At 42.1% G+C, this 22553-nt stretch overlaps 2 protein-coding genes across 4 annotated transcripts in view; both read right to left on the bottom strand.

Moving 5' to 3' along the window:
• fermt2 (FERM domain containing kindlin 2) overlaps positions 1-13330 on the bottom strand; it is a 62052-nt gene extending 48722 nt beyond the window's left edge. The window contains exons 1-2 of one of the 2 annotated variants that reach the window (XM_050061652.1): positions 13088-13330; positions 10292-10449 (exon numbers count right to left, since the gene is read on the bottom strand). In XM_050061652.1, the coding sequence (XP_049917609.1) occupies positions 10292-10448 (157 nt within the window). In that variant the 5' untranslated portion in view covers position 10449; positions 13088-13330. The remainder of the gene's footprint in view (positions 1-10291; positions 10450-13087) is intronic. The other variant, XM_050061653.1, reaches the window with a different exon arrangement.
• A 3317-nt stretch (positions 13331-16647) lies between these two features.
• ddhd1a (DDHD domain containing 1a) overlaps positions 16648-22553 on the bottom strand; it is a 28625-nt gene continuing 22719 nt past the window's right edge. For both annotated transcript variants that reach the window (XM_050061650.1, XM_050061651.1), the window contains 3 exons: positions 22264-22436; positions 21592-21789; positions 16648-21492 (listed from right to left, as the gene is read on the bottom strand). In XM_050061650.1, the coding sequence (XP_049917607.1) occupies positions 21305-21492; positions 21592-21789; positions 22264-22436 (559 nt within the window). In that variant the 3' untranslated portion in view covers positions 16648-21304. The remainder of the gene's footprint in view (positions 21493-21591; positions 21790-22263; positions 22437-22553) is intronic.

Below are 22553 nucleotides of genomic sequence, written 5' to 3'. Positions count from 1 at the left end.
CGTAATCGGTCAAAAATATTGTCGGCAGTCAACCGATTAATGGTTAACTGTTGACATTGCTAAGCCCTGCTTAGCACTTGTAACACTCAGGCTCTTCATCTGAGGTTGGGCCATACCAAAGCTTTGGGGCATCATGGTTCAGGTCTTTGTTCACCTGGCAGCTCCAGAGGATGAGATTCACCTAGAACTGAGGTCTACAGGTGAAGTGGTGAAAGCAGAACCAGACCCTGCACCCAGTAAAAGACAATAAGCGAAAAGTATGAAATCTTAACAGGAAATCTGGGAGTATCCAGCCTGTTAGAGTAAGAAAAGAGCACAACAGCCCTGGCTTTGATGCATTAGGAGAGGCCAGGAGGGCTATTAGAGGAAACCTCCTTAGAGATGCATAGTTTGTATCCATTTGTGTCATAATACAAACACAGCAAAACAGTGGGGGTACTCCCCCTCCGCCCTGACACAGCTTTATACAATTAAGTGTTCAGGGACCCGGTGGAATAATGATATTACAAAGAAACTCTGGGACTAAGATCAATGGAGCAGACAGGCAATATTCATCTGTCCTTCTATCCATGTATGCATCCTGCCTGCCAGACGTCCCCTCAGGACTGTGATAAGCCGTACCGCTGATGCCTCTGAGAGCTGAACAGGAAGCTCAGTTGCTCCCCAGCTTCTGGCTATATTTCTCTAGAAACCCTGAGGAGAACGTGCAGGGTGAAATGACACTTCTTGAGACTGCGAAACACAACTGCTTCCAGGTTTATTAATTAGACAATCTACAGCAGCACTGAAACAATTAGCTGATCTATCAATTAATAAATAAGCACAATAATCTGATAATCAATGCGCAAGTACAACTACGACAACTTGATTACAGCTATTGAATTGTGAAAGTGTTCTGCTTTTACTATTTATTCTTATTATGAATTGTATATTTAGTGTTTTGTTTGGCTGTTGTTCAGACAAAATAGCATCATTTTTCATGACTTATGGTAACGATTTTTCATTTTGAGACATTTTTCAGACAAATTCAAATGTGGAGCAAATGATAAAATGAAATAAAAGTGAAGCAGTAAGCATATACTTTAAGCATGACAGAGCTGCAATGAAACCATTTGAGCAATTTATGCTCTGTCACAACTACCTAATAAAGCCTCATCCCTTGGTTATGAAAACGAACAACTCTCCGTCTGCTTTGCTCTGTAAAAGAAAGAGACAGGCTGGGAGGCGGGACACGTTTAAAAGAATGAAATCTGGTCGGAGAACCCAGACAAAAACTCCATATCAGTTTACTCCAGTGACACACAGGTGCGTGGTGTTACAACAACAATGTGCCGCTCTAACATTTCCTTCCGATGGACCCTCTGCACTGCCTGACACTACAGGAAGGTGAGAGGGACAAAAAACAACAGGCTTCAGATTCCCCAGAGGAGTCATGAAAGTTTATTTCACTGCATTTTTAAGATGCCAAACACAACTAATTAGATCGTCCTGAACAAGCAAAGCAGTCCTTCCATGACAGAACGAACTGGAAAGGAAAATGTGATATATTTCAAATATGGCAAATTGATTACGCTGTGCTTTTCAAATATATAGTGTCCACGGCTTCCAAATACCCTACTACCCTGTTGTGAATGATGCATCGTGATATTAGCAGCTGATACTGTCCCCACATGACCCTTCACTGAGGGGCTCCATCAAAACTAACAGCTGTCAAAGTTTATTTCAGTCTTAACAGAAGCTTTTCCTCATACTGTGTGTAAGTTAGGATAGCACGGCTATCACGGCTGATATCTTTCCCTGACACCATCTCCTTTAAATTCTCTATCATAGCACTAAAGCATCAGTCAGTGACTCCTCATAAGGTGGTAACTTGTGACATTGTGACTGACTTTTCAATCCACTGCCTGTTCTGCCAAGCAGAATACCGACAGGAAGAAATATAGTATTTTTTTTATATATTCCAATATCTGAATGTTCTTAAGACTTAAAGGTTAATTGCTCTTTGAATGGATGTTCTTACAATGGTTTAAAAATGACAAAAATATCGTTTATCGCAATTATTTTGGGGATGGTATATCGTAGTTTAACACCCGTTAGTCAAGGCTAAGTGTTTCCTCTTGCGACTAACAGACAAGCTTAGCCGGGAACACCAAAGTTACCTCCATAATCCGGCCGGTGTGCTGCCAAGGATGGTCGGCCTGGGAGCCGGACGGTTTGTTGGTGGATTTACGAAGTGGAAGATGAAATTGTTGGAAGGTAAAACTACAAACGACGGACTTTGCTGCTCACTGCCAGGAGTTTGCAAGCTAACAACTATCAGGACTGTGCCTCTTCTTTATTTTCATGCAAGTAGACAGGAGTGGAGAGAAAAAACAGCTGTTTATTCTAGCATAATGTTGCCTAAAATGTTGATGCATTCCTACAGGAACAAACAGGCATGTAAACCTAACAGGCAATATTGAGGTCAGCAAAATGATCAAGGACATATATTGTAGGATAAGTCGATAACGTCATTGTCGTGACAGGCCTTGAAATAATTTACGTCTTTCAAAAATCTTTTAGTTTGTGTGGGCTGCTAAAATATATAAGAAACAATTAGTATATAAATATATAGGCTCAGGGTCTATGTGTGAGCACAAGTCCGAGAGCAGAGCAGCGCAATCACTGTAGCATCTTGCTAGTGAAACAGGAAAGCTCTGGCCTGGGCAGGACCGCTACTTAGGCTAACTACTTCCTGTCAGAGAGATTAGAAAGCTGGACGATCGCACAGGCTGCCAGGCCGTTTCTCACCTCATAATGCCAGACATTTAGGATGGCTCCACAGTCGCAATCAATGAGTCTCATTACACACAGCGATATATCTGAAGCGTGTGTCAGGGCAAGCTGATACGAGGAGAGGGAAAGTGGTTATAGCCATCTATCAAAGAATCTTCCACTGCCCTGGTGTGCAGTATCAAATATAAAGAGATGATCGCAACTCTCAAGACAGATATAACTACAGTATCTAAGCTTCTTATCTCATGCTCTGCAGGGAATGAAGACCCATCTTTCACCCTTGGCACAGCAGAATCATATCCTTCAGAAAATGCCATAAACGCTGAGAGGGCAGGAAGGTGGGAATCAAGGAAGGCACAAGGGAGAAGGCGCATAAAAAAAGCCCAGAGGAAGTTCAGCATCCTGTGTTAAATCGCGTCTGTTTCCTAATGAAACCTGCACTCCATTGTCGAACCAAAGCCATCTCCCTCTGGTCACCACAACCTGCAGCACACAGCATTTTGGCATCGCGAGAAGGACACAGAACTCACATAGTTGACAAAGTACAGCATTATCTAGAAAACCAAAGCTGATCGGAGGAAACACTTAAATCACAGAAGTCAATTCTATGAAAGAAAAAAAGTTACGCTTGCTTTGAAATACATTTCCTACAGGATTTGCTCTGACAAAACCGAAGTGAATGTGGGATGATGACATTCGACGATTCCCTTGCGAAGCGAATATGTAGGTCATCGCAAATACAAAACACACATTTTCTCTGACATGCAGGGAAAGTTCTCTGCGGCCGGCTGGTGGTAAGGCAGCCAAAAAACTGCAGGCCCCTCACTGGAAACAACCACATGAACTATCAGAGTCACACCAGACCAATTAGTTTGCTCAAGTTCTATTTATGGAACATTGAACAGTCAGCGTACATGAACCTGGTTCAGAAACCCTGAGAAATGAACAATGTGTACTTCCATGTGTTCTATTGATTATTAAGCCTTGCTACGTGGCTGGAAGAGAGGATGGTGTCAAACATTTAGAAGAGGAGGGAGTGAGAGAAGGGGGTGAAAACAGAGAAAGAAAAAAGAGGGAGTTGACAGAGAGAAGCGGGTGGGGGGGTGGTGGTGGATGAAGCAGGCAGCAGAGAATCCAGCGATGACGGCAGTGACCAGAGAACAACATGCCAAACCCTGGAAGTCATTTCCTGCTTCATCGAAGACTTTTATGGAATTCTAGCAGCATGGCTAACGTCACAACGAGAAGGCAGAGACGGGGAGAGAAAGCTCAGGCCCTTCTCCCTCCATATGCCACCCCCCATCTCTCTCTTTCCCTCCTTTTTTCCTCTCTATCCAGCCCCTCTACCCTCAGCTGTCTTTTGTGAGGCTAAGCAGACACAATACAGCCAGGGTACCTCCAGTAGTGTAAACGTAACAACATTCTCACCAATTATTTATATGTACTAGCTACTCATGCTGTTCATTCCAAGACTTGCACGATTAGCTAAGATATGTTACTCTTATCTAAAGGCTTGACAGTCTTGATAGTATGTAGCCTTGACCCAAGGGTCATGGCGTGCAGTGCGTCATTATGACTAAAACTACATCCACACAGATACATTTTCATTTTAAAATGCATAACTATTGCTACTAGGTACGTTAGGATCAAGTATTTTTGTCCCTGATCAGAGTCATTAAATGCTTAGTTTCTGCTGATAAAGAGTCCCGATACGATACTTCGGTTTCCTGGATAATACAGCAGCACAGTGGTCACTTTAAGTACTTTATAGTTATAACTCGATTAGGTTCATTTTGTCTACTCAATAAAATAGTACAGAGGTTTTTCTTTTTCAGACAACGCGAAGGTCCTTGGGTCAGAAAGCAACAAATTCAAACGTTGGATCAAGGAGGCCATAGAGATCAGGAAGCGGGCCAGGGACACCATCAACCGGGATGAGGGGGCTTTCATACTGTTGCACACCTGGGACTCTCTCCTCCAGAGACCATCGGGCGGTGGGGGGCCTTCAACGAAACACCAGCTGATAAAGACACGTTACGACATACGTGAGATGACACTTCTGAAGAAGACTGAAGTCTGTCTGTCGAAACATGTCAAGGTAAAGCAACATCTCCTAATCTCATTGTCTGGAAAAAGAAAAACCTCTATACTACTTTAAGTTATTAAAATCTATCCAGTGTATATGCTTGACAACTGAATAGCTCTGCAATTCATTAAGAAAAAAACTGCTGCATCCGAGCTGCTCTGTAATGTTTTTTCCCCACAATATGAAGTACAAAATAACAAACCCTCTCTTTAATCTTTTTGTCCTTGTCACTGTCCCAAGGGAATTTCTCTGTCGATCCAGTGTTTGTTGCTTTGATGCAGCCTTTGTTAGTCCCCCTGAATGAGCTGTAAACTGAGTGCTTATTTTGTCACCTGTACATCTTTTGCACGGATTAGGCCACATTAATAAACTACGATTATTGGCTTTTTGCTTGCAGGATTTTGCTGAACCTGTAGTGGCTTAGTCCCTCAGCCCAGGGTAAACACCGTGCACCAGAGATGACAGCAACACGGTGAAGTGTCTCACGATGAGTGCTCAAAACTTAGGTAAACAACATAAACAGTCTCAAACTGCTTTTTGATGTCGTTTATGGTGTGTGGTGTTTTATGGCAGGCAGGGTGCAGAGTGGAGATGAGAAGGAGAGTTGGAGGGGTAATGACGGCTGCAATCATTGAGTCAATGTGCCTGAATCCTTCGATAGCAGAACCACGTGTATGACAGCTGATGTAAAACAAAGGATCAGATCGGGCTCTATATGGCTCAATATAGCCGATCCCAATCAGTTAGCCCTGATTGGCTATGATTATGATCTTCGAGCTCAGTATCAGGACTTCTCTAATAGCTACGTTTTTAGCCGAGTGTCCACACTACTTCAGCTTCTAAAATGTAGACTTTGAAAAAGCTGCTCACCCTGCTTTACTTTGAAAACTCCAGGGTTGTGTTTTAGTCTGGACTATTTAAAATGATGACACAGACACCCATGTCGCTCCCTGATTGGGTCGTATCACTGAATCAGTTACAATGTGTCAAGCGAAAACACTTTAGCTAGGTCGACATTACTTTTGTGAATTTGTCCCTCTTGTGTGGGTACTCCTTGCCCATTGAAGAGAGAGGAGGAGCGCACACCAGGGTTGGAGAGGTGCTGACCATTGACGAAAATATACAAATTTGAAAAAAGATGTCAGGCGCACACTCTAAGACTCGATGCAAAAAAACTCTTTGCCCACTGCAATAACTTCCATGGCGATGGATGATGCTAGCAGGTAATGCTCAAATATGTTGCCATATTTGCTTTGCAGTGACTCCCAATGTGTTTTCTGCTGCCTTCACTCCTGTTAATTTCCAGTAACAGTTCCATCACGTTGGCCCAAGCAGAGCAAGCTCTCTAGGACGGAGATTATTTTTGATGTCGCTAAAATGCTTGTGTGTATGGAGATCGTTTTTGCTTTTTAAAAAGCTGTTTTGAAATAAAACTTATTAGTGTGGCTGTGGCTTAAAAAGCTGGCCTTTTCACCTATAGCATGTACAAAACAGCAGTGTATTTGTGTGAAACATTGAAGGTTTAATTACTTACTGTAAGCCACAGTTTACCAGACCTAAATGCAATGTAACTTGGGAACAATCCGTTCAAATCCAATAAAACTCCCGCCGGCTAATGTTGTTTGTGCAATACTTGTTCTCCCTTCTAAATGGCAATATTGGCTTTTAGAGAGGAGAGCACCACATTTGGATAACATCAACAGAGTCAGAGAAAGCAGCAGTGATGGTAAGCAAGGAGGGATGAAAGGGATTACAGGAGTGGCGGACCAGGGGGTGGTGAATCAGCTGGCTTTAAATACTGCTCTCCTGGAGGGCTGCAGGGGGGAAATGGAGGCAGCGTTCACTACTGTGATCAATAGCTAAGTGCCTTCCTGGCATTTGTCTATTTAATCCATTATCGAAGGCCATTTGAGCCTGCGATGTGGACGAAAGACCTGCAGCTCACAGAAGAGTTGAAAGATAGATGCAGGATACATGTGGGTGCGACACACCCACCTGCCCACACAACCCTGCTCACGTGCGGAAACACATGCACAAATACTACTAATGAGAACACTGTGTAGAAGACGGCTGACGTAACATTTCCACCCAAACACATGCTTCTTCTGAAAACAGCTACAAATGCAGCAACAAATGTTTAATAGAGAAAAAATCCAGAGCACCGTCAGCCTCACAGAAAGCAATTACTGAATCACAAGAGGTCCTTCATTTTGGAGTGTCAGAGACGGGGAGACAGGAAGAGAGGGGGGAAGGACAGAGAGAGATTTGTCATTGCACCAAGATGTCCTTTCAATGTGAGACAGACGCACTGCCTGCCAAAACTCTGTGGTATCTACGTGTCCTTTCTCACAGCAGCATGTATATGTGCATGTACGTTTGCACATGTACAAAGTCTATAACCATGACATCCAAGCAATCAGCAAATACAACGGTGGGTATGTGATAGCACTTAAGAGGTGTTCAGTGAGGACTGTGCAGCACTGTCACCAGCTGCCCCTTTTACACTGCCTGTTGAAGGTGGGAAGGACGCGCCGGTATTCCGTCCTACTGTTCTGTATGACAGGCACAATCACAGACAGGGGGGACAAACGTTTTCTTGTCTTCAAGCCAGCAGTGGAGGTAGTGACAGTGCTAAATCGACGTCCGTGGAAAAGAGACAGCCAGCAAGGACGGGTGTGATGTTTTGTTATGTGTGCGACCCACTGCCAGGAGATTTAAAAAGCAGCAAGTAGCAGTTAGCATGTAACTCAAAGAGGAAGAAAAGCAACCAAAATGTCCACAAACTCGGAAAACAGTATGTTCCAGGAGCTCCTTACCCTTCGCAAAAAGGACAAAATCAGCCACCATATAACAGGGACAGTAAATTATTTTAATTGCCATGTTATTGTTTTGAAAGCTCTGCCCAATGTGTGTGTGATATTTCAAGCTAGCTGCCCACGCTGTTGGGCTACACGTCACACCCATCACGTCTCTTTTGTTACTGAAATGCCAGCATGCTATGTAAGATCTCATGCTGGTGTCGTTCGGTGACGAGTCTTCATTACGGCCCTATTGTGGGACCTCTGTGTAAAACGGGGCCAGTGAAAGATGAGAGGTATTAAGACAGGTTACATACATACACACGAAAAAGATCTGGGGTCTCATTTATAAAACAATGCTAAGGATCCATATTATAAATGTGTGTATGGACAAAAGCCAAAAACGGCATGCGACATTCGACAGTTTCTACTGTCTACAGTTTCTGAACATTTTTCTCACAAAAAGGACTAGAACAGTTTGCTTACCATTTTCTTTCATCTCTAAACGTAACTCATATTGACATATACAGATTGTTTCCTCTCGCATCATATTGTACACTAACACATCAATACACATCTTTGTGTTGGTTTTTAAAAGAAGATCTCTCCTCAAAAATCAGGTTTAAGATGTTATTTCTTTGGACAAATCTAAATCAAGTTCCAATACTCATTAAAAAATATTAAATTTCTGGACTACTGAAATCACATCTTCATTGAGTGTTCCAAACAGAAAATATTGGGTGTCGTGTGAATAACGTACAGTTTCCTGCATTGTGTGGCCATGTGGAAAACTCATGTGGTCGGCGGGTTAATGATTACAATGGAAAACAACCTGTTGACTCAGGGTAGGAGGGAGATGGCGGTCAAATGAAATGTCCCCACACTCACTCAGAGGCACAAACACACTCTGAAACACTCACAGAGCAGTTTAATGTCAGTTCTGCTCCTTTTAAGAGGGTCTGTTACATATCTAAGCATACTACAGTAAGATGAACTGCAGTCATGGTGGTAGGAATACAATAATGTGGAGGGGATTTGAATATGTTGAGGAACAGTAACCAAGGCTGGAATTACAGTCCTGTTTTTGTTTGATAAGATAGTGGAACAACCACGCACACCCATGACGTTCTGTTATTTTTTTGGTGCAACAGCAACCAACAACCATCCATGGTCAACAAATCACAACTACTGTCAACTGCAGACGTCAAGATCTCCGACCACTGGAGGACAAGTCATTAGCAAAACAGCTACATCCTTAAGACAAGGAAAACAGGAATAAGGAATGATGAAAACAAAAACAACCAACTCCCATGAAACCATGATGGCTGAAAACATGTCAGCTTGATTTAACTTTAATACGACCAATACAATTTCAAACACATGACGCAAGATTTGATTTCTCTAGTGCAAAGTTACCACACTGTTCTGCATTATTCATCCAACTTTTATGACACATACACACTGAAAGACTTTTCCCACTACCCCTCAGAGAAGTTGTCACATCAAGAAAGGTCATACCCTTCAACCAGGCCTTAACAAAAAGTGCAAACACAACTCAAACAATGGATAAGGCCAAGCCTTGATTGGAGCTGGACCAATGAATTCACGTCGTCCCACACGCGGCAGCAACACTGCACTCGCCTAGCGTAGATGCTGCTCAGCAGCAGCACAGACAACCACAAAGAACAAAGACCTCAATTATGTGGAGCTCTAACAGGAGAGCTAAAAACGGGACCATGGGCAGGGAATAAAACCTTGGAGCGCTGCAGGAATGCTGAGCGTTCAAGCGCCATCAACACACAACGCACTGTCACTCCCAAATCGCACTGCCGCCACCACTGAACTTCTCCCCAGCCTGCATGAAGCAGGGCAGTGTTCAAGTGGCTGGAACAGAGGACTCTTATGCTTACTTGCACCCAAAACTTGTCAAGTGCGTAACTGCAGTTGCAGAACAGTGCGTGATACAGAGGGGGGGAGGGAAGGTGTGTATGGTTTCTTTATACCTTGGGTTACTGACCCATATACACTGCAGGGTAACAAAGAGGAATATTAACCCCTGAGAGGCGAGTCCACCAGCCTGAAAGAGGAGTTTGAGCTGGTGTCATGCAACAAATGTCAAAGACGGCAAAATTTCCCAACTCATTTAATAGTCTCCAAAGACAATAATATAGCTTGTTCACAAACTCTGCTTTCATACATTTTCTCCCAGGGTTTCTGGCAGAAAACATTCTTTTGAGTTCCCAGCCTTGACTAATTTAGAGAATGTGTGTTCTTAACTTTGGCCAGTATTGTGAAACATTTATACGTTTGCATAGATGAGCGGTGTTTACTTAGTGAAATCTCACTTCACAGAAAAGAAGGGGGTATTTATTGCCAAACAAATATGAATAGATAACACAAATCCACCATTGACACACAGACATTCAGCTTTGGCAGGATGGTACAGGGTCAGAGGTCAAAGGAAAGGGCTGTCATTACTGCCAACAATCTCCACCCCATTGCAAATGGAATGCAATGGAATCTGCAGACTCTCATTTGACTGCTGTTATTTCTGTCATGTGTAAAAATGAGTCCATTAAGACTAAGATCAAGCCTGTTTATTACACTTTATATAAGCTGCTTGCGTGCGTACCTAGTTTCTCCACCAGTTTGAGCATGACTCCGCCGATGTGGATCTCCCCGGTTACCCTCAGTGACACGTCCCTGTGGAGGTCAGTGACATGCATCTTCAGTTCCCACGTCCCGTCGGCGTAACAGCCATCGGGCATCCGGATCCCGTCCAGCGCCATCCTGCCAAACAGAGCCACAGTCAGGAGGGGAGAAGGTCCGGCTAATATTCTGTCACACTGGAGTATAAAGAAACTCTTTGACCCTCTGGAAATGAATATATGGTGCAAAGGCAATGCATGCAAGGTCTTGAGAATGAGTTGTACCCTGTTAGATATCAGACCCCTGGCTGATATTTCTGTGCGTGTGCACTTAGGAGAGGTTTAATTAACTTAATAGATATACTTGAGTTCTGTTCTTGAGCACTGAAGCACTTAAACTTCGAAACATATGCTTCTACTCCAGGAGAACTACACATATACTATATTCAGATTAAGATTTTACATTCAAAATATGTGACTAGTTCACATATCGATGCACTGGTATACAAGAGAACTGGACTGGGCACCACCTTGATGTGTCATGCCATTAAAATAGGATTTATACATGAATGCATCAATACTTTCCAGCACTTTGATGGGGTCTAAGGGTGGAAACTACGACAACAGAAAATGTGTCAACTATTAGATTCTGTCATATCATTAGCCTTTACTATACCGGTTGCTCCAGCCATATGACACATCAAAATAAGTTGACTATTCAGCATTTACTGTGTGGAGGAGTTTTCCAAAGTAATAGTAAACCCTGATGTTGTCATGGTGATGTCATCAGGGTTAAAGTCAACTTGGACTGGGACTACAGATTTATAGTCAAAAGCCTGCCTAACACACACACACACACACTGGAGGTGTGGAGTTAAAACAATGAGGGCATTTACTGAGCACAGTAAAAACAAATTGTAGGCACAAATTGTAAATTTTGCATACAAAACACTAGGTTTGGTAAAAACAGACACTTTCAACTGATAACTTTCTCCATACACAGTTCTTCCAGTTGACACTCTATTGATATGTTTATATATATCAACACTATAAAACTACATATACCACAATATAAAATTTAATTGTTATTTCTTGCTCCTAACACAGGGTGTCTACAGGTATCAGATACTTATATATGATGTATTTAAGACCTTTCAAGATCATTTTTGCCAAGTTTAAGACTGATTTGGGGGCAAATCATCTTTTTCTAATTCAAGCATTGCAGGTAAGTAAAAAAGAAAATAATATACACGTAGACCCATCCCATTTGAACTGAACCGTGGCTCAAAAACTGAGGTCTGAACTGAATTGTAGCTCAATAACCAAGGTCTGAACTGAACTGTGGGTCAAAAACTGAAATCTGAACTGAACCATGGCTCAAAGACTGAGGTCTGAACTGAACCATGGCTCAAATGGCTCAAAGACTGAGGTCTGAACTGAACCATGGCTCAAAAACCAAGGTCTGAACTGAACTGTGGCTCAAAAAAACGAGGTCTGAACCGATCCATGGCTCAAAGACTGAGGTCTGAACCGATCCATGGCTCAAAAGTCGAGATCTGAACTGAAGCGTAGCTCAAAAAAAGAGGTCTAAACTGAGCTATGGCTTGAAAAGCAAGGTCGGAACTGAACCCTGGCTCAAAAACAGAGGTCTGAACTAAAATCTAGGCTCTAAAAGAGAGATCTGAATCTAGGCTAAAAAACCAAGGTCTGAACTGAACCCTGGATTTGGTGAATCTTTGCACCCCTAAAAAACAGACAGTGTTAGGTTCAGTGGCAGGTTTAGAGACCTGTAACATCAGAAATGTTGACTTTTGTGCAGAAGAGCTTGACTCATTGACAAAAATAAATCAAAAGATGACCAAATTATATCAGATAAAATGTTATTAATTGAGACTATTTAATGACTTTTACAGCTAAGTATTTATGAGACTGAATTTGGGATATTTTAAAAATTAAAGACCCGCAGACACCCTGTTAAGAGGTTCATCCTTTATTTATTACTGTCAATACTTATTACTATATTTAGCTACTGATTCAGTAAAGCTTTGGAAGCACATCTTGTGCTGATAATGGAGTATTTTTCCATTCTAGTATTGGCACTTTTATTTAAGTTAAGTAGGAGGCACCTCTTCCAACATTGCTGTATGGTTACAGAAACACTACAGATGAGTTATTTTTTCTCACTAATGAACATTTGACCCGGAGGGATGATTAAGAAAAGGGATGAAGGTGAATAAACTCATCATCACTGTGACTCTCCTCATGCTCTCTGCTGGGAACAAGACGCGCCCTGTTGTGTGAAGTCACTGTCAAAAAGTTACATTATAGCCTATCTGTCATCCTGGGATGTGAGCCTGTCCGGTACACAGTGGCCTGGCGATACAAACAGCCGTCTGGTCAATACACACGGCCGAACAAAGGCTGCAGGCCGGCGGCTACAAGTTCAACAAGCACCTCTGGTAGCTATTATCACCGGGAAAGTGCCGGTTCACCTGTTAAAAATAACGGTAAAGGCTGTGTTACAAATAGGCGGAGGGGTTAATTATGTAAGCAGAGTCCGTACAAGAAGCTCCCGGCTACATGCACACTCACCCAGGCGGTCGGTAAAGGAGTAAGTTCAGTTTTAAAGTGTCTCCAAACGCAAATAACCAACTTAAATTAGTAAAACAGTTGTTATTTAAGTTATTTAAAGCAGAAACTGGACAACAGAGAGCAACGTTTCCATATTTCCCAGCGGCGCACGAGCAAAGCTTTGAGGACGAACATTTAAATCTACTCACCTTCACAAAGACGAAATAAACCCCACTAAAACAGTCGACTACACGGTGCAGAGCAACTTCCCCCTCTTTAAATCATGTATGAAGAGTTTTTCAGACAATAAAAGCAGAAAGAAATCCCTGAAGAAGTCGCAGAAGAAGTGAAGTATCCCAAACAGTTTTCCAGCAGGCTTCGGCTTAATGGAGTCCAGCCGTCCCTCTCTTTCTCCCTCCCTCTTTCCAGCAGCGGATAACGTCACTGCTCCAGTCCCACTTTTCCTTTCAGACTGGGAGCTGTGCTGGTCGCCCACTGGCCCCCCGTCACCTCACACACACACACACACACACACACACACACACACACACACACACACACACACACACAGTCAGGGGGTTGGAGAGGGGATTGGGGGTTACTTCTCCCTTTTTGACCTTTATTTGGTCATCACTTGGTAAAAATACAAGTCATGGTTTTTATTATCATTATTTGACCACTGCTTTGGTCTGATATTCGGCTTTTTTATTAACTGTCAAAAACAATTTTTCATTGCTGTCTCTAAATAGGGGAGACCGGGGTTGGTTGGCACGCAGCTATTTTCTGGTCCTTTTAAGGTCATAGAAACAAAAATATTAAATAGAAATGTTAAGGATCCAAAAGAACAAATTCTATCAAATGAGTAGCCCCATTTCCACTAAACACTTTCAGTATGGTACCTTTGGAACCAACAGTACCCTTCAGACATGGTACCTAGAACCTAGCGTTTCCACTGCAGTACCCTTAAATGTCGGCAGGGTTGTTGTCACTCACTGCTCCGTCCAGTCTGCGCCTCATTTATTCAAGTATCGTCCACAGAACGAGGTTACACACCGACATTTTCATAACAAAATAAAACAGGCTGCACTAGCTATGTTTCCATCCAAAAGTGATTCGAATCATTGGGAAATGCGCATTAAATGAAATACGAATCCTGTGTGTTTCCATTAAATGTACGGACTTTGGTGAAAACCACGAAGTCGCGCGAGTTTTTCACAGAACCGGAAACAAAACAAGTCTCGCATTCTTCTTCTTTTACGTTTTCTGGCGGTTGGCAACCAGCTTGTAAATGCATCACTGCCTTCCCGACCCGGAGTGTGGATATCACCATGGAGAGGTGCGCTACGTCAGACTTAATTCGAACATAACTGTTTCCATCCCCCGTTTTGCGAATCAACATTTTTTCGAATCAACCAAAACCCGGCTAAAGCGAGCGTATTTTGGTTTGTGCGAATCAGGGGATTTTAATTCGAATTTTCCATCATAATTTTCCGATGCGATACTTCTAGATGCGCATCTAAACAGGCTGATGGAAACATGACTACTGAGAGTCTCTCTCCATGGGATATTTAAAAATGGCGGGTTTGTGCATTTAGTCCTTCTCAGGCAAGCTCAGGGGTTTAGTGTTGCCGGAGCCCACAGGAACTACGCCCCACGACACTTTTTTTTTTTCTCCGAGTGAGGATTAGAATATATGCAGTTCACATAAGCCGGCCGAAATTTATACGCTTGAAGATCCACTCATTACTAAAAGTGTATGTCATATAAAAACTAAAGTAATGGTCAAAGTTGTCACAGTGAAATTTAAGGTGTGTTGATGGATTCATGTTGTCAACCTACGCATTGAGTAACATTACAAGTTAACGTTCCACCTTAAAAGTTGCCGGCAGCAAAACATCCTTTCATTTTATAGCTACAGTTTACTAATAAAACTCTCCACGGTATGAACAGTGGTTACATGAGCCTCAAAACCAGCCACAACTCAGCCCTGAGCAGAGTGACCGTCCTCTATTGACCAATCAACAGACTGCAGTGTTCACAGCTCCACCTTTTAGTACCAGATCTGTGTGCTAGGTACCCCAACAGAGGGGACCAAAAATGGGGACGGTTGTGAGTGGGAATTGTGGGTTACTGTGGGTTATCCAAAGCTAAACAACCCACAATCCCCTCATTATAAAGACAGTGGCCAAAAAGATATTGCATGGCGAGTCATAGCTCTGGGGATTGGCTCTTCAGGTGAGAAATAAAGTTCAATTAGGGGCTGTCTACGCATGATTTTAAGCTAACACAGAGGTGGAAGAGGTACAGATCTTTCAGTAGAAGTAGTAATAACTTTGTGTGGTCGTTTGTTGAGTGGCTGCAGCGTGACGTGATAAATTGTTTCATGTTTTCTGGTTCTTTTTTTTAAATTCGATGTTCAAATTATTTCTATTGGTTGCTATATTCATGAATCAGCTAATTTTAGAAACATTTATGTCCATTAAAACACATTTATTAACTGAGAACCTAACTTTCAATTTGCTGTTGGTCAGAATATTCCAACATAAAAGTGTGCCAACCAACCCCGGTCTCCCCTACCTCACATACTGTTGGAGGTTGCTACAGAAATCCATCATTTTGCATCATTTACTTGAATGTTAAATCTTATTATTGAGCTTAACTAGTGGATACAGGAGCAGACAAGTAATAGAAATTGTACTTGACATATAATAATGGCAAACTTTTAAGAACTATATCCAAAATCAGGCATTAATGTGAGTTCTAGCTTCAATGTCACGCTAAGCTTGATAAATACGGTACATATATGTGAACAAAAAAGGTCAGGCTCGGGTTTGTGTGTGTGTTTTATTTCAGCTTTTGTCAAACTGCAGCCCTCCACAGTCGAAAATTCAGCGCTATGTGGATAATGGACACGCAGTGAAGATCTCAAGCTGCCTTTTATGGCAATAGTGCTGCAGAGCCTTGCAGCAGCAGCAGCAGCAGCAGCATCCAGGGACCTCTGGGTCTTTAGCCCCGGGAGGAACAGCACAAAATAACAAGGCAGTTTGGGTTTGTCAATTTTACAATTTCACTAACTGCGTCTCCATTTTTCTTTCCAGTGTGGACTAATTCCCTTAAAAGCCTGACTGGAAGACTGTGAAACGTAGAAATTAGCCAAAGTATACAGATATCTGCTTTCATTCCTGACACATCACATATATTCAAGGAGCTGCTTTAATGTTGTAGCTGCTCCAGGTGGAGGTATGTCAACATTACTCTGAGGGGGTTTAGCAGTAAATAAATGCATATTATTTAATCACTTTATCTACAATAAAAATCTTATTTTGGAGCCTGATAAATAGGGGAGAGCGGGGTCAGTTGGGACATATTTGTGTCAACGTGAAATAACCTGACATAACTCACAGACTACTTGAACAGTAACGAAAATAATGTGATCCTTGGACAGATACAGGTGTCGGCTAACAGGTTATCAAGTATTTTAGAGCCTAATCCAAACGTGAAAGGCACAAATTTGCAAAAAGTACAAGGAGTGAGTGCATTTTCCCAAAATTTTGCCCCACTGGGACAGTTGGGACACCTTGTTCTCAGCTAAAATATATGTAAATATAATTTAAATTGAAAGAAAATGCAAATTTGAACACCCTATAGGGTACGCACAGCTGAAGACAAGTAATAAAATCACAGTATTTGCATTAAATGTAACATAAAGGAATAAAAATATGACTTCTCATGAAATGATGAGATGGAAAGTGAAGTACCAGTGTTTCCAAATTCTTTTTTAATGCAGAAAATACATAAATATCCTTAGTTCAAACATCATGATTTCACATATGAAACTCCTTCTGCGTGTGCAAACTATAATCAGCTCTCACACAACAACATTATAGTGTATCAGAAACTCAAGAGACGACAGACATCCAAAACCGTCTGCAGCAGTCTCCGAATATAGCTGTGTCACTATGAGAATATAATCTCATGCAGGCTAACTTCATGTTTCTTCTCCTTATGCACCAAATTTCGATTTGTTTTAGGGATTATTGTAAAAGAATACAAAAGTATGATGTCATCACTGTAAGAAGATCATAAATTTCTTCATCCCCACTGGAGATAATATCATCTGCAGGTTGCTGTAGATGAGTAATGGCCTTTTATGAGCGCATTCAAACAAATGATCAGCTGAGGAGGGGGGGGGGGGGGGGGGGATAGAGAAAGGTTGCCGTCTCCTTTCTTTCCAAAGCAGCAGCACAATACACACTCCAGCCCACACTCTCCAAGTGGTCCGCAGTAAAGACCCATGAATCATCACTGTTTCTGGCTCCGCACCCCGGTGAACTCGCTCAGCTCCAATCCTCCAGCTCAGGAATCTGGGCCTTCAGACGACGGTCGGCATCAAAGCGATTTATAACCTCTCTTTCTCCCCCTGCAGTTCTGACCCCGTCGTCAGTGTCTGGCAACCGACCCATTGCCTTTTATAGGCTGTGTTTTAATTGCAGAGTAAACATTTGAGTCAGATGCAGAGCAGGAGATTCGGATGGAGAGGAGAGCTGACTTGGCTGCTGCTGCTGATGTGGATAAGGAGGGAGGAGGAGTACAACACTGTCTGCAGGGGTCATCTTTGGAACAAAGCAATCAGTTTTTCTGGTGATATTTAAGTGGGTAAAACTTCTTATATATTTTATGCCAATTCAATATTTTATCTTAGCAAGCTTATAAAGTAAGTGATAAAGCCATATAATCATAAATGATACCATTAAGTGTAAAAATAGCTCAATTAAAGGTCAATAAATGGAAACAGGAAGTGAGAAAGGGCACTGACTGGACAACAGATGGTCAATGGGACTCTTTGTTCCAGTATTACCAATAGATGACTGACCTCTTGTGGCCAAACAGAGAACAGCAGTACCAGATGCATTATTTCTGACAATCACTTTTGCTCTAAATGGTCCCATCTGTGAGCCCTTGCCTTTGCAGATGTTGCAAAACTGCATTAAAGAGCTAGTAACTCATATGGAAGTCGTGACTGCTTGTGAATAACAAAGTCAGCTTTGTTATTCGCATCAGCGGGGGGCGCTTTGGAAAGAATCTGATCCGAGTCGCAGACGAACAAATAGCTCTATTGTCCTCCAAAAATCAGTCTGGAAATGAGCAATGAGACCATCTTCCTCCTCGTCCTCCTACGCGACAGCAGAGTCCAATTTTGATATCCCCCCCCCCCTATCATTACCCATGGGATGTGACGGATTAGGAAGAAGAAGTCAATGTATCCAAAAAAAGAAAATGCTTTAATAAAAGGAAATAAATACAGTGCTTTGGATGGCAGTTAGAATCCATTACAGGCATGGGTTATTGCACAGCTCTAAGGACAGACGAAAACACTTCCATTCAGAGTTAGAGCACGAATTGAACACATTTAATTCAAAACACCCACAATTAATTTTAATGCTTATTTCTTTTTGCTCACTCAGTGACTGATTACATATGGCTGCAGGCCCTTCCTCATGTACGTCTGAACATTTCAATTTTTTTTTTTACCTAATAATGGCTTCAAACTGGTGTCAAATCGACAAAACATAGAACCGTAGACGTTTCCCTGACGCTTGTGGTGCTTTTTAACAAGAAAAATATACTGTCGTCATTCAAAACGCTGTGCATTAAATGCTCATGTGGTCAAAAGTACAAGGTTTTCTTTAATGCTCTCCAGTTTAGTTGCTGTGTTTGCAAGCAGTGAACACAGCTAAAAATCTGTGCTTGAATTGCTAGAACGGAAAATGTGCAAAGTTCATTTTGGAAACACACACTGGCAGGAACATTGTTGTCATAGTTATAATGGTCCGTCCACTCTTACATATCTGCTGTCTGAACCTGCACGAGAGGCAACAATGGATCTGTCCTTTGCTTTACAGGTCTAAGGTCCCCAAGTAAATTGCAAGCCAACTGCTTCCTGTATCTACCGCTGCGATGTCACACATGCTCAGTGAAAATAAACATCAACAACGGGCTGTTTTCTAGATAATTTATGTGCAATTCATAGCTGATGAATGGGCGAGATCCACCGGATCAAATATAAACACTCCCACATCACTCTGCCTTATTTGTCCCTGCTTCCACACCACTTCCCCTTCTTCTCTGGTCATCCGAGAGGCAGCCTGGTTTCAGTCAGTAGGCCTTTTGCATAAATAACACAGACATTAAAAGCCAATAAAATGGATTCCATCCGGCGGTGGACAAGTCGACAACAGCCCTTGATTGTGTGGAACAATAATGCAGCAGTTTGCACCATAGCAAATTAAAAAATAAGCTCTTTGTTGACTATGATATTGTGATGAGGAAAATTTGACACTGGTGATAATCAAGTCTGTCACTTGTGACTAATTCCAATCAGAGGGCGATTCCATTTCTTCATCCATTGCAAAATGTCTTTGAAATGATTTCATTAGAAGTCCATAAACAATAATGAGCGGTTTTCTGCTCAGTATGGAACACAAAGCAGTTTCTTAGATGTGTGTTGGCACTCTCTGCGATGTCTTCTTGCTCCAACATCCATTTACTATAAATATGACACCATGCAAAGTGAGTACATTTTCATTATCGGGTGCGTTTTTAAAAGGACCACATTTGTGCGATCCATCATGATTTTTTAATAACTGCTCTGACAAACCTAAGGCAAGATTCACGAAGCAGCAACAGACATTTTTAGAAAATAAAAATCAGGATTTTCTCTCTCTGGTTGTCCTTTTTGAAATAAAATTGGAATAAAATTTGGACTAAAATCCAATGTTTTTTTAAGACTAAACAAACCCTTCTTTCACACAGATAAAAAGACAAGCTGACATATCCGTTGCTCAAATGAGTAAGGTGTGAGATGGTCACAAGAAAAGGCAAAAGACATACAATTAACTTCTGCGTGCAGTGAATCACAGACGCCTCAAAATAAAAAAAGACGCTATTTTTACCCTAGACCAATTACTCTTTTTGTCATGGAGTACGCCTCAGAATGACTAACGCCAAGCAGCTAATAAGCGAGACACGTGAATGTTATTTGGCCGCGTGTTTGAATCCCATTTTCCCACAGATGAGATCCAGGTTTATATCCACAAGAGCCTGAAAATCACTTGGAAAAATAATTCTTTCTTTTAAGAAAAAATACATCTAGTACCACTGATTTCATCTGGATAGTAATATAAAGATATAGCACAGAAAATTCTCTCAAGAACTCATCCTTGATATAGAAGCATTAGCTTGAATGGGAAAGACCTCTCGACTTGGAAATGACATCATCGAGAGATTTGAAAAGATAAACAGAGTGTAAGAAAATAACTTTACATGTCCAGCCCTTGTTTAAGAGCTTAAATGATGCTAACATGACACAGCCTCACGTGGTTGTAAACCTCTGTATGTACAGTACATGTCACATGGGAGCTAATGACGTCCTGCAGGATGTTCAGCTGTAACTGTTGTGTGTTAGTCGGAGACATTTTGTGCCTGCTACTCAAACGGAAATTCTGTTTTAGTTGACTGCGTATAAAAGTGGTGGTTTGTTCGTGGTTTATTTGGTGCATATCTATTTCGAGAGTCAAACTATGTTAAAAAAAAAAAAGAAGAGGCAAACATAAAAAGAAGAGGAAGAAAAACAAACTGAAAATATGACGTTTGTTATGTCATTCTTCGTTCTTTTAAAACATTATTAAAGGGATAATGCCCTACGTTTTCGTTCAGAAAAAACTAAACAGAAATATTCTGCATGAGTAATATTATTTGGCTAAATCTGAAAGGCATTGCATTTGCTTGTTAGCGTTAAGTTTTTGAGATGTAGCTAAAGATTCATTTTAAAGACAAATCTACTTTTTTTCACAATTATTTTTCTCACTGTTTTTTTTTTTTAAAGAACAGACACAGAACCCGAAGTCTCAGCGACCGAGGGTCAAGCAAGTGTGTCACAAGGCTCCAAATGAGTCAGTGGGAGGGAGTCGGGGTTTAAGCGTCGATGAACAGGACACGTATGGACACTTTGTCAACAGGCTGTTTAAGGTTGAAGACTTGGGGATGACGTTAGGACGATCTTCCTCTCTTATTCCGTGTCTATACTGTAGCTTGCGGTCATACTGGCAAAAGGTGCACCTCCTTAGGGGTTCCTTGTCCAACATTGTCACCCTTAGGGTGTGCGATTGTGTACTAACTACACAAAAAGAGACCAAAATGCACATCTTGGAATGAAGTCAGTTTGTCACCAATGATTCCCAAGAGTTCAAAGATCTGGATCATGGAGAGATGTAGGAGGGAAAAAGGATGTTAGTGTGTCTGAGCAGTTTGTGTGCATGAAAATAAATGAGGTTTATTTTGTGTCTTGTCAAGAAGGTGACACGTCTGCCTCAGAGTTATAAGACACCATTCAAGTGTCAGGTATGTGTTGTGACGAATGTGCTGCCTCAGTCCGGATCCGGAGCATCTTCCTCTGGGTCGGAGGGTATCGACTTCTGCTTGTATATGAAGGTCAACAGGAAGAGTGCTATGTCGTGTGAGCACCAGTAACCTGTGTGGGAGGTCACCGCCGACCAGTAGCGACTCTCCACCAGGCCCTCTCGGAGCTCGAAGTCGATGCGCCGCTCCAGCTCCACTGTAAGACAGAAACAGACATTATGATCTGTACGCCTTCTACGCCCACCAGCAAATATGAGACTTGCCTTAATGATTGTGTTAAAATAAGGGAACTAACATGATGTGTCAGTGATGGGTGAGGTTGGCCGGATGATGGTGGAGAGGCCATATGCTGACTGGCTTTCCGTCCGCTTCTGCTCCTCCTCCTCAGTGTTTGTCCCTACGTCCAGGCCTAAAGACACTGAGGGCTGGCTGTTGGAGCGGGAGAAACGTGAGAAGAGGATGCCTCCGATGCCCTTCCCTATACTCGCCGCTCCTACATGAAGTATGGTAGAAAGACAGAAACAAAATGTCACATGCTGGCAGAAGGCTTCTCTTCCTCTTTTTATTTTCAATTTAATTTATCTCAACGTACAGGGGAGGCAAAGTGTAAGAGTCTATTCTCAATCTCTCCACATGGTGGCAGTGTTGACATACTGAGCATCTCACATTACTTTAAAAACTGAACCTCAAAGGGGAGAATGGATTTCACCTATGGTATAAGGACAATCTCCAGGGTGAAATTTATTGGCTCAGCTCTTTCTCTGGGCTGTCACAGCTCATATTATTTCCCAGTACCAGTTGTAGAAAAACTGAAAATCCTTTCTTCTCCACCCCAGACACCTTTCATCATAGTAGTCTATTCTTTCCCATTTTTCACAAGTTAAATGTGGTTTTATTGAAGAATATTACAACTTCTGGACTGGCATATAGTAATCATCAATCATGAGAAGTGGTGGCATTATCTTACCCAGTATGCTGGCCTTGCCCAGATTGGTGATGGACTCTCCGTAGTGCCTGCGGGCGAGTACAGGAGACGTGCTCGGGCTGGGGATGCTCTCAGTGTCGGATGTCGGGTCTTTGACCGGGGTCAGGAAAGTAGGCCTGATCTCATCGTAGGGTGTGGGGTTAGTGGCGCTACACCTGATAGAGAAAAAAACAAACACTCAGAACATACTCTAAAGACATTCTTAGGCAAATTAACAAAAGGATTGTGCGGCTTTTGCGGCCGCTAATCTTGCACAAATAAACAAAAAGAGG

The sequence above is a fragment of the Epinephelus moara genome, chromosome 14, assembly GCF_006386435.1.
Source record: "Epinephelus moara isolate mb chromosome 14, YSFRI_EMoa_1.0, whole genome shotgun sequence".
Lineage (NCBI taxonomy): Eukaryota > Metazoa > Chordata > Actinopteri > Perciformes > Serranidae > Epinephelus > Epinephelus moara.
The sequence above is the reverse complement of the archived record's forward strand: the minus strand, read 5'-3'. Positions and strand labels throughout refer to the sequence as shown.